Source organism: Phascolarctos cinereus, unplaced genomic scaffold (genome assembly GCF_003287225.1).
Source record: "Phascolarctos cinereus isolate Bilbo 61053 unplaced genomic scaffold, phaCin_HiC Scaffold_5;HRSCAF=322, whole genome shotgun sequence".
Taxonomy (NCBI): Eukaryota; Metazoa; Chordata; class Mammalia; order Diprotodontia; family Phascolarctidae; genus Phascolarctos; species Phascolarctos cinereus.
The window spans coordinates 182,953,160-182,965,962 of record NW_027555958.1 but is presented as its reverse complement, the minus strand read 5'-3'; the positions used below and the strand labels follow the sequence as shown (position 1 = coordinate 182,965,962).

The following is a 12,803-nucleotide window of genomic DNA, read 5'->3' as shown; positions in this document are numbered from 1 at the left end:
TTCCCCCAAGGACTTGGTTGGGGTATATCATTCATTCCCCTTGGACCTCCACCTTCCTCTTCCGATTATTAAACTTTTTCTACTCTGTAATTTTTTTGCCTGTCATTCAAGACCTTTAAGAAGCTAGTGTTGCCCTATATTTCCAATTATTCTCTTCTACAATCCTATCATTCAGTGAAAATGAAGAATGATCTGCCTCAGAATCCCACTCTTCTATCTCCTTGCCTTTAGTTTCATGCTCATCCCTATACAGGAAATGGTCTTCTGACCCTTCTTTGTCTTGTGAATTTTCACCCACTCTTCAAAGTTCAATGTGAATGCTAGCTCCTCTAAAATTCTTTTTTTAATCACTCAACTACCTGCCTTTCCCCATCTCCCACATCACTTAATGACACAGCAGCCATCTCTCCTAGCCCCCAACAAAAACAACTAATATTGCATTAAGAGAGGCACTGCATCTCTAATGGGGAATGTAAATATTTCTTTTATATTCTGTCACTGTCAGAGCATCTCTGAAGCACTGTATTCAGTTCTTGGCATTACATTCAGGAGAGTGTCATTGGAAGATTAGCTGAAGGAACAGGCGATGTTTATCCTGAAGAAGAAAACTTAGAAAATGATAGCTGTCTTTAAGTTTTTGAAGAGCTTAAAATATTTAAAGTATTTGTAGAAGAGATAATGGAATAATTTTGTTTGACTCCAGAGGAGAGCAATAGAAGCAATGTACAGTATAGAAGCTGCAGCTAGGTGGTGGAGTAGGTATAGCACTGGCTCTGGAGTGAGGAGGACCTGAGTTCAAATGTGACCTCAAACACATAACACTCACTAGCTGTGTGACCCTGGGCAAGTCAACCTTAATTGCCTCACCAAAAGAAAAAAAAAGGAAAAGAAAAGAAGAATGTCATATGGCAGATTTCTATCCAGGTATGGGTTAAACTAGATGGACTATGATGTCCTTTACAACTTTGAAACTCTGATCCCATGACATTTCCCCATGAACCATATATACAACATTTGGTTTTGCAAATGTCCAAAGCAATTAATATGCAATATTAAGTATTACAGGTATCTGTATTTATGTCTTATCCCCCTACTAAACTGTAAGGTCAATGATGGCAAAGATTAGGTGAACTTGAACTTTATAACTGCTTCCAACATCCAGCAGAGTAGAATGGTAGGCACTTAATACTTCTTGTATGAAAGACTATATTAATTAATTGATGAAACCAATATATAACCAATTACTTCCACCCTCTAGTGAAAGCTTTTATGTTGATGTTAGTTGAGCTTATCTGTCAATGTTATCTCATGAAAATTAGGTAAAATGACTGTATGGCAAATTAAAAAGAAAAAGGGATTTGAAATCAGAAAACTTGGTTTAAGATTCAATTGACATATCTATGTCCTTCTCTGATGTTGTTTCCTTATTAAAAAAAATAGGAATAAAGAGTATTTGCACTAATAGCTTCACAAGATAATTATATATAAATTGACATACCTGTCAAGACTGTCCTCTATTAAAGAAAATGAATACTTATTTACCACTTCAGGTTTCTTTTTTAGCCACTCACCATAAAAGAATGGAATTATTTTCAAGTAACATGTGATCTCTAGTTGCTCAAAAAAAGAAAAATAAAAGGGGTGAGGGCCTCCAAAACTGTTCTGAAATAAAACTCATTTCACACACACACACACACACACACACACACACTGAATCTGCAGAATATGGGGCAGCTAACTCTTTAAGTTAATCAAAAATGGCTCAACTGAAATACAAAATCTGTAATCTGTGTAGCTTCAAATCCCAGCTGTTCTCTCACCCATAGAAAACTTTAAATAATATGTTGGCAGCTTCTGAGCTGCTGGTGCTGAAGTGCCAATGTACTAATAATGGCTGCCAGCACTAAAATTCTTCTATTTCTTCATGGATAGTGTATATTTAGATTTTCTAAAAACAAATTAGGAAGGAAACAATTGGAAAAAGATGTCAACATTTGTTTTGTTTTCTACATTCTTTCACATTTTCCTTTCTGGTATGAAAGAATATTAGCCATAGAAAAATATGACTAGAATTATATAATGAATTCCTTTGAAGACTTATGCACAGTAAAGCAGAATTTACCATGTTATGAAAGTTATGAAATTCATCTGACAATAACAGTACTTATTGATGTTATGTGAATTTAGAAAGTAAGCCAGTTATGATCTTTCCTACATTATACTTGAGGATTGATCCAAGGATGAAAAAATAACTTGATAAGATTAATTTTTAAAAGTCCATTTTGATAATGCTTTTGTTGTGGTCAAGTAGTATTTGGAAAAAAAGAGCTGTTGTACATTTTTTTTATCAAGAACTCACAATATACTAGTCAAGGGAGAAATAACCATTTTTAGCTCTGAGTGCTGAGAGTAGCACGGTTTATGTGTGCAATTAGCTTAGGCATGGCAGAAAGAAGAAAAAAGTTATCACAAGATAAGGGGAAAGATAAGGGAAGAAAGAGAAAAGGAGAGAAAGCTAGATTTTTTAAAAAAAGGATTTAGAGCAGAACTGCCTGCCAACGATGAATTTCTTACATTTCTCCATGGCTGGGGTATATTTGGATTTTTCTAAAAATAAATTAATGGAAGGGGAGGAAGGCATGTGGAATGCTACCAGTTTTTATGAGTAAATTCACAAATTCACTATTAGGACTGTATTGAGTATACAAAAGACAGTGATGGAGTGCATCTAACAGGGGTTAGTAAGAATATATTTACACATATTAGTGCAAAGAATCTGTAAAAAGAGGAAATGAGAAAAAACTTGCTTATGTATCCAGATAACACATAAAGTAGCTACAACGTAGAAGAATGGCAGAAAAGACACTGAGAAACTCAAAGAGACAAAATTCAAGGAAGGAGCTAGCAACAAAAGATATGACCTTAGGTATCTGTACTAAAACACACAAAGTACAGGTAGCAAGCAAGGTGAGCTAGAAATTTCATTACATTGCTGAGTGTTTATTAAGAAAAGCAGGGGCAGTTAGGTGGCACAGTGGATAGAGCTCCAGCCTTGGAGTCAGGAAGACCTGAATTCAAATCTGACCTCAGAGACATAGCACTAGTTATATGACTCTGAGCAAGTCACTTAACACCAAGTGGCTCACCAAAAAAACCCCTCCCAAAACAAACAACCAACAACAAAAAAACACCCAGCAAAGTTAACACAGGTCAGAGACTTAATATAAAAATAACATATGGCCTTTTATTTATTTGGGATCAATTTCAACAATAAGGAAATAGGGATCATTTATTCTAGAATACATAATTAGAGCTCCTTTTGTACTCTTAAGCGAAAAACCTGTAATATTGTCTTATTTTCCCTAAGTTTTCTCAAGTGGACAGGTGGATCCACTATTTCACCCCCACTTTCAATGCCCATCATATCTATCTTTCAGAGAAAGATCGATAATTAGCAGAAAGCTTTATGATACATTACAACTTCCAGATCCAATTTAATATATATTTTTAAACCTTGAAAATTTTAAAACAAATTTAAATTTGGCCACATGGTCCACATATGAGGCTAACTGTTTGATTCCATAACACCAACAAAGAGTTAGGGAAAGGATTGATGCTGTCACCCTATTAGTTCAAGTTCAATGTTGAAATGAAGCAAAGTACTTCCAGTCATTGAGCAGCTAGCAAAAAGCTAAAAAGTTTAAAGTTCTGCTTAAACATAGCAAAGACAATCGATAATGATACAATGGCAACTGGCTTTTATAGAACTGGCCCTTGCCTCCATAAGGAAACATGTGTGTCAAGCAGGGGATGGTGTGGTCACTCAAGTGATCTTAAGACATCCACCAAGTCAGAGGCACATGGGTGAGGTTTTTTATTCCCTTAGTGATGCCAATTAGGGAAAACAAAGTCATGACAGATGGCCACCGTGGGGGAGAGGTATGAGAAACCCTGGTAGATTATGCTATAGTAAATTAAGCTAACCATTCACAAAAGGCTTCTTGGTAAATTGATATAACATAAAGAAGAGGTCAGAAACATTTTTAAAGTGAGGTTCCAAACTGGAATCCCACTATTCTCTGTTTTTTTTCTGAGGGCGTGGTAACCATGCATCGATTATTGCAAGCATGGGTAAAATGAAGATAGGATGGAACTGATTCTTGCCAGCAATAGGAAGATAAAAGGAGTAATTCCCACAACAGAAAAAGACATGGCAGCATATATGCCACAACAACTGGCCCCACTGAAATCTCTGGCATATATGCCAAAGGATGCTGACTGTGACATAGAATATTTTGTTAATGTTCAATAATCTCTGAAAGACAGGGTTTCCATAACATTTGGCACAACTATATTAAAGAGAAAAGGGAAGGGTTTGGTAGGTGTTGTTAATGACCTTGGCAGAGTCATTACTCAAGCTCTTTGGTGTCTTTGTGTCTAAGATCTTTGAAAATTCCTAACATGGCCTACAGATAATTCTCCAGAAACATACTCAACATAGGGATAGAAAAAGACCTACAAATCTGTGCATGAACACCAGACCCCTATAGCCCTACACTTCTACCATGAAGAATTCTCACCTAATTCTTTCATTCTCCTCATTCCAAGATAAACAGTTCTATAACAACAAATAATGGGTGAGGCTGTAGAGACAACAGTCCAGAGGTTCAGGCCCTCCCTGTTTTTAATCTGTTGCTTCCAAGTTCAAGAGTGGTTCAAGAGTAGGGGACAGGCTGGTGCTCTTATTAGGCCTACTGACACTATCAGCTGTCTTCTTGCCTGAAGACTCAACTATCCTTGCCTCCTTGATTATATTAATACATGTCAGTGGCATACTAACAACACTAGATTATTCCCAGTCTCCTATTTCTTTGGTTTTCACTCTTTTGGGGTGATGCATCCTCCCATGCATGTGATCACATCAGCATGGATGTTAATCTAAAGGGGTTGACTCATTTTTAAATATAAATTTATTAAGTACCTTCTCAGGCTTTGACTCCAAAATAATCCATTATATATGTATGATTTCTCTTCTAAGGAAAAAGCAATAACCAAAGCAAATAACCTCTAAGAAACAATCGATTATTAAAATTTTTTTAAAAATTAGACCTGTCATTTCCATCCGAGTAGAGATTACTAGGTTAAGGACCCTTGAAAGAATATGATCACACCACACTCTGGTTGTAATTGCTGCCAACTGAATATCAAACTTATGCCATCTGCTACAGGGAATGATTAATCTATCCTCTTACTTAAAAAGTCCCTATGAGTAGACATTTACTAACATAATATTCTTTTTTTAAATGTTCAAATTGTAACTTTAGCAAAAGTGAAGTTAAAAGGCACATAGCATTAAATAATGAGAAAGGCTGTCAGAGACTTTGTCAGTCTAGTGATGGAGGGAAAAAAATGGATCTTCAAAAGAATATCAATCGGGGCAGCTAGGTGGCACAGTGGATAGAGCACCAGCCCTGAAGTCAGGAGGACCTGAGTTCAAATCTGGCCTCAGACCAAACACTTGACACTTACTAGCTGTGTGACCCTGGGCAAGTCACTTAACCCCAACTGCCTTTTTTAAAAAAAAAGAACATCTATCCACCAAGCAGTGAGTGGATCGATATTTCATGTTCTTCAACTGATAACTTGAACTACTGTCAAGATTTAAGTAACTTATTTCAGGATTTGTCAGACAGCCTGCTAACAATCCAAACAGATATTAATAATGCTTACAACTCTCAACCTGAAAATGGACATGTAATGACGCTAGTTCAAAAGTGTCAAATTCATATAACAAAAGCTGACATCAACTAAGCAATATTTAGATATAAATTTTCTTCTAAATACATGATTCTTAGGTTTCAAAACTTCAAGAAGTTTCAGGGTTCATCCCAAATAAAAATCTCAAGGGCACTTTCACTTTCAAATTTTCTCACATGGAGTGAAAAAGAACACATATCTAAAATGAAGGAGTTGGACTGGCACTTTCCACCACAGTTCTTTCCACTTTACTCATAAAAATCAGATCATTTTAGAGCTAGTATGGAAGGAGTGAGGACGAGCATTGAGAATGGAAAGTAAAAGGAAAACAAGAGAGAGGAAGAAACAATGCAGGGCGCCTAGTGCCTTTACAGGAAGTTGATATGACAGTAAATGATTACAGAGGACCCCCCCTCCCCGCCAAATGTCTCTGAAATTCCTTGGTCTCTAGGAATTTCTGTTTAGCCTAATAATAGATAGATATTTCCAGATCCGACTGATCTCTAGAAGTATTATTCACTTTTTAGGATCTCAGATTTAGAGCTAGAAGGGATCTTACAGGTCACCTGATTCAAAACTCTAATTTAACAGATGAGGAAACTGAATACCAAAAGGTTGTGTTTCACTCAAGACACATACGGAGTAAGAATTGTTATTTTTGACAGTTGGTCCTCAGATTCCCTTTGTTTAATTATTTACATTTCTTTCTAAATGTGGGCCTAAGGGAACAAAACAAAGGAAAGGGGGAGGAAAGGGATAAAGCCCAAGAATGTGTAACTATTGTTGTGGAGTTGTTTTTCAGTTGTGTCTGATTCTTCATGACCCCTTTGGGCTTTTCTCGGCAACGACAATAGAGTGGTTTGCCATTTTCTTCTCAAATTCATTTTACAGATGAGGAAACTGAGGCAAACAGAGTTAAATGACTTGTCCAGGGTCATGCAATTGATAAGTGTCAGAGGCTGGATTCGAATGTTTTATATAAATAGAAACAGGTAACAGATTCCGATTTTAGTTGTTCAACAATCAAATCCAGTTAAAATTCATAAAAAGGACTACGGAAGATAATGTATTAATATAAGCAAAAGGTTAATTCTTGAATGGTTTCACAATTTAATGATGCTAAGAAGATAACTATAAAGACTTAACCATCTCAACTTGAGAGTAAGACTTTATGTGATGGCTACTTATGTTGGATTCAGCTTTCAATTATAAAACAAGTATCTGAGGATATTCCTCCTATTTGACTATTATTTCTCATACCCATCGTGGAGATTTTTTCCTTTAATTTTAGTTCTATCCTGACACTCATCACCTAGCTGTCAACTGAAAAAAGAGTGAGTGGCAAGGTAGATAATCTGCTTTTTACTCAAAGATCCTAAAACTGATGCAGGAGCACAAAATGTCACACTCAAAGTCTTTCAGAAAATATGTTAGTGCCAGCACAATTCATATTGGCAAAAAACCCTTAACAGTATCATAGCTATAGGGATGATCCATATATTGTTAGAAAGAAATATTTCTAATTAATATATACTGTTATAGAGCAACATCTACTTATTAAGAAAGAAGGTATAAAACATTTATGAGAAGGTGAGTAAAATACAAAGTAAGTATGGAAAAGGTTAACCCTTGAGGAGAGAGGTTATAAGAAGAAAAAAGAAAAAAGAGAAAATAAATTCCAGGTGTAGGGAGAAGAATGAAAACTAAGAATCAGTCTAATTGTTTAAATGTACTGAGCCAAAAGAAATCATTTACCTCATTCTCAGTTCCCACATCGAGGGTGACAGGCAGACACTCTTGAGGATTCACCCCTCCACAGGCAGTATATAATGCCAGTTTGCCAACAGGAATGCCCATTCCATTGCAGCCAAGATCACCCAAACCAAGGATCCGTTCTCCATCAGTCACCACAACAGCCTAGAGTGAAAAAGAAATCTACTGCTATAAATAACTATTTGGAAAGCCTAATACATATCATAGTTTCTGAACACACCTACAGAAGACATCTGGTGACTAAGAAGACCTTTAAAAAATAATCCTGATTATGATATTATGACAATTAAAAAAGAATAGAGAATGTGTATGAAAAGCTCTAAGAATGAGGGATCAACTTCTAAGAGATGGAAAAATAGAAAGAGGAAGGATGAGTATAGGGAAAAATAGTAAAAAAAAGTAGGAAACTCAGGAACTAAAATTAAAACATGAGACTTTCTTTTAAGCTGATATGATTTCAGGGGTAGCAAGAAGACATCTGTAGTTCTTCAAAGACTTCCCAAAATACTGGCACTCAACTATAAGAATTAGTGGCTCAATTATCTAAAGTTTACCTTATCTTTTCAATTGATTAACTTTTCTATTTTTTAACCATCACCAAATAGTTTTGGCAACTGCTGCTTTTTTTTTTTTTGAAATCTGATATAAGTTGGTCTCCTTTACTCCTGCTTCTTTTTTTTCATTATTTGCCTTGAGATTCTCAACTCTTTGTTTCTACAGACTAATTCTATTATTATTTTATCTACGTCTGTACAATAACCCCAGGGTAGTTTGATTGGTATGGTACTAAAAAACACCTCTGAAGATAATCTATACAGTATCATCACTTTTATCATACTGGCACGGTTCAACAATGAACACATCTTCAATTATTTAAGTTTTTGTTCATTCTTATAAAATTATTTTGGTTATATTAATTCCTGAGTATGTCTGGTAAATGAACTCAATAATTTACAGGTATTTAAATTTTTTAAAAAATATGTTCCTGTTATATTTTCTTAGTAGCATACAAAAATACCTGATGGTTCTGTGGACTTATTTTATATATGTTGCTATCTTACTAAAGTTATCATTATTTCAATTAATACAGTGAATCTGTAGAGTTCTCTAAATACATCATTATATCATCTGTAAGTAACAATAATTTGGTTTTCCCTTAGAACCACAGTATAAAATGAGTGTTCTGGCTCTACTCTCTAATACTCAAGCCTGACATATTTCAGGGTTTCAGGGTACTATGAGGGGTTTATTGCCATTGGATCAAGTTCAACCATCATTAACCATGGTGACATCTACTTTACTCATTTTAGCCAGATCTTTTTTAAACCAAAAAACCCCACTATTTTTACTATTGCCTTGTTCGAAATCATGATTGCTCTCCTTCACCTACTTTTTTATATTAGCCTAAGATATATAACTGCTTTTACTAAGTGCCTCACTTAACTCTGTGTCAATCTTTACATTTCAAAGTGTTTGTTTGTTTGCTGTAAACTACTGATAGGAAAGTTAATTTTATTACTGCTAAATCAAATATAATGATTTATTCTTTGATTCACTTTTTAGGATTAAATTACTTCCAATTTTTAATCTTTGCTTCAACCCTTTATTGAATGTTACTTTTGTTGCATTATGGTCACTGAAAGATGCATTCAATATTTTTTACTTATTACATAATTATTATATTACATAAATAGTATATAATTATATAATTAATAGAATATTTAATAACAATAAAAAACGGGAGTTTTTTCACCATTTGTTTGTGAGGTGCTTATACCTTAATAAATGATGAAATTTTTGAAGGTGCCATACACACCTGAGAAATATTTTCCACAGACCTATCATATCTAACTTTTCCAAAATTCTATTCAGGTCCTTCATTTCTTTTTTGTTGTTGGTACTTAGATTTATTTAGGTCTGAGGGGTAAATTCAGGTCTACTGCTTTCCTATAACTCATTTAATATTTCCTTTAAGAATTTATATGCTATGTCATTTGGTGCATATATGTTTAATACTTATATTAATTTGATGTCCATGGAGCCTTTCAGACAAATGTAGTTTCCCTGTTTATCTCTTTTAATTAGGTCTATTTTTGCTGTCACTTCACCTCAAACCATGATTGTTACACCTACCTTTTGAACTTCAGCTTTAACACAAGAGATTCTGCTCCAGCCCCTTATTTTAACTCTATGTAGCTTTCTGTTTAAAGATCCATTTTCCCTTGTAGGATTATAATCAGTTTTGTTAAGGAAGTTATTCTTGGTTGTAAGCCTAGATAGGTTGCCTTCTGGAATATTACATTCCAAGCTCTACATCCCTTTACAGTGGCAACTGGCAAAACACGCATGATCCCGACTATGGCTCCTTAGTATTTTAATTGTTTCTAGCTGTTTGGAATATTGTCCTTTGATGTGAGAGCTTTGGATTTTGACTACAATATTCCTTGGAGTGTTCACTTTAGGGTTTCTTTCCAAAGGTGAACACTAGATTCTTTCAATTTCTACTTTGCCCTCATAGACACCTGGGTAGTGTTCTTTCATGATTTCTTTGATTATGATGTCTAGGTTTTTTGGTCCCTAATGGCTTTTAGGAACCACAATGATTATAAAATTATTTCTTGTTGAACTGTTTTCCAGGCCAGTTGTTTTTGTTAAGAGATATATCATATTTTCTTCTATTTTTCAGGCCTTTAAATTTGCTTTAATATTTCTCAATATCTCATGGCACTTCTATTGGTCAATTTAATTCTAATACTCAGGGAGTTATTTTCTTGTGCAAGGTTTTGTACCTCTTTTTCTAAGCTGCTAATTTTCTTTTCATATCATTCTTATATAGCTTTCATTTGGCTTTTAAAGTAATTTTAGCTTCTAAAAAAAACAGCTAGCTTTAACTCTTCTAGGAATTCTAGTTGCAATTATGTCCAAACTGCATTTTCTTTGAGACCTGCATGTAGATATTTTCAAGTCATTCTCTTCCTCTAGTCTGTGTCTTTATCTTCCCTATCACCATAACAGCTATTCATATTTGGATTATATTTTTTTGTTTGCGGATTCTTCCAGCCTACTTCTTGACTTCAGATTTTATGTTAGTATTGGGCTCTACGCCCTTCTGGGGGGAATTTTTGACCTAAGTTTCTGTCCTTTTACATCCTTTTCCTCCTTTCACAGCTCAGGTGAGGGGGTGTACAAGCTTTCAATGTTCTCAGAGTGATGTGATTCTGGGAGAAGTATGCTCACTGCTATCTTGGTCTGAACTCTACAAGTTCCTGACCCAGGTTTGGCCTGTCACTTGATTTTGAATTAGGAGTTTAGTAGGTTGTTGCTGCATTCAGCCACTATTAGCCCACTGGGAGGCTCTGTAGGATCAAAGCAACTGAAAATGCAGGCTCCCCTTTGGTCTGGGATCCCTATCCTAATTATTCCACTGCAATCTTAAGTTCTAGGTCAATGGCTAGAACTGAGTCTTAGCTCTGCTCATGGGCTAAGAGTCACAGATCTACCATTTGCTCCTAAACTTGTTACTTGTTCAGTGTAGGTCTGGAGCCCTGCTGGACACCACTCCTCTCCACTGTAGATCAGGGAGAATAGGTTGGATCAATATGAGGCAGAAGTTACCTTTCCTCCTCCTCTGTGTAGCAAGAGATGGAAGGTGTGAGACAGAAAGAAGGTGACACCTTATCTCTCTCTTTACCCTGGAGGCTGGAGAGCAAATTGGTGGAGCAGAAAGTGGAAGTCTGGTCTCATGGGGAAACAGAAGATGGAAGCTGTGTAGTCATATGGAAGTTTATGTCTTAGCTCTGACCTTCTTACTTATCTCTCTATCTGGATCCCTGTATTCCATTCAAAAATTGCCTTTGCCTAACTGTACGCCTCAACTTGCTGTACTTTTTCTCCACTTAGTAGACATCCTCTCAAAGTCTCCTTTTCATTTGATGCCTCTGATGTATAATTTCCCTTCCCTCCAATAAGCTTTAATTAAGCATCTACTATGTACAAGGTACTACGCTAGATGTGGAGACTAAAAAGACAAAATGAAAAATAGCTCCTGCCCTCAATGAGTTTATATTCTACTATACGAACAAGAGGGAAGGCTCAGTAGCAATAAAACACCTCATTAACAATTTTCTTGGACAAGTTTAGATTTACAAGCAAAATTCAAAAAGAAAATATAAATCTGAAAATATTATCTGCCTTCGTTGGAAAGGAATATGATAGTACAGTCAATGTTTCATGAAATCTTACAGAGAAAACAAAAAACAACATTTACCACAGGAAAGGCATTATCCTACCTTGACAACATCTTCAGGCCATGACTTAAGCAATGTAGCAATGTGACCTCGGTCGTGGATACTGATAAAGAGACCTCTATTTAAAAAAAAAAAGTAGGTAGTTTTCATATAAATTGGGAAAAAAATTAGAATGGTAGTCACATTTCAGTGAAACATTATGTATTTTTACTGTACTTCAAACATTCATTAATCCATCTATGTAGGTACTATCCTCTACTGATGTGGACTACTATAAACAAAGCAACAAAAAATCATAACCCAGTAGCCAAACTTCTATGAACTAAGCTAGTCTGGTCCTAAGAGAGCTGACATGTATTATGTTTTAATGGTAGGAACTATAAGAATTTACACTCCACACATACAGCTTCTTTTTAAGGAATGAAGAGTATCTCCACACCATTGAGTTATCAGTATAGAGATCTTTCTTAACAATTTAAACCAGATAAAGAATTTGTTTTACTGTATAAAATCACATTATCACTACTACATTTAGCTAATTACACAATGAAGTTTGTCAGCTGCTAAACCTATAATCATCAGAGGAACATCTGTAAAATCACATATTTTTTATGAATACAAGTGTTTGTTAGCACGTGTGAAGTTAATTTGCTTGCTTGACCAACATTGAAGCACTGACCATGTAAACACGGGAAATCTGTTATAAAGTCTACATTGAAAGGCACAGTGTGACATTGGATAGAGAGGGAGCCTCCGAATTAGGACCTGGATTCAAGTCCAATCACTGACACTATAGCAGTGTAACCCTATTCAAATTAATTTTGGGTAACTAGAGGGCATAGTGTATAGAGCTCTGGACTTGGGAGTCTGGAAGATCTAAGTTCAAATCTGATCTCAGATACTTTTTCAGCTATGAAACCTTAGGCAAGTCACTTAATGTCAGCCTCAGTTTTCTCATTCACAAAATGGGGATAATAATACACCTACTCCCAAGGTTACTTTGAGAATAAAATGAGATAACATTTG

General features: G+C 35.4%; 1 protein-coding gene across 1 annotated transcript in view; it reads right to left on the bottom strand.

The window, feature by feature from the left end:
• ME1 (malic enzyme 1) overlaps positions 1-12,803 on the bottom strand; it is a 258,710-nt gene that overhangs the window by 136,369 nt on the left and 109,538 nt on the right. The window contains exons 4-5 of the mRNA XM_020969928.2: positions 11,820-11,895; positions 7,513-7,674 (exon numbers count right to left, since the gene is read on the bottom strand). Of these exons, the coding sequence (XP_020825587.1) occupies positions 7,513-7,674; positions 11,820-11,895 (238 nt within the window). The remainder of the gene's footprint in view (positions 1-7,512; positions 7,675-11,819; positions 11,896-12,803) is intronic.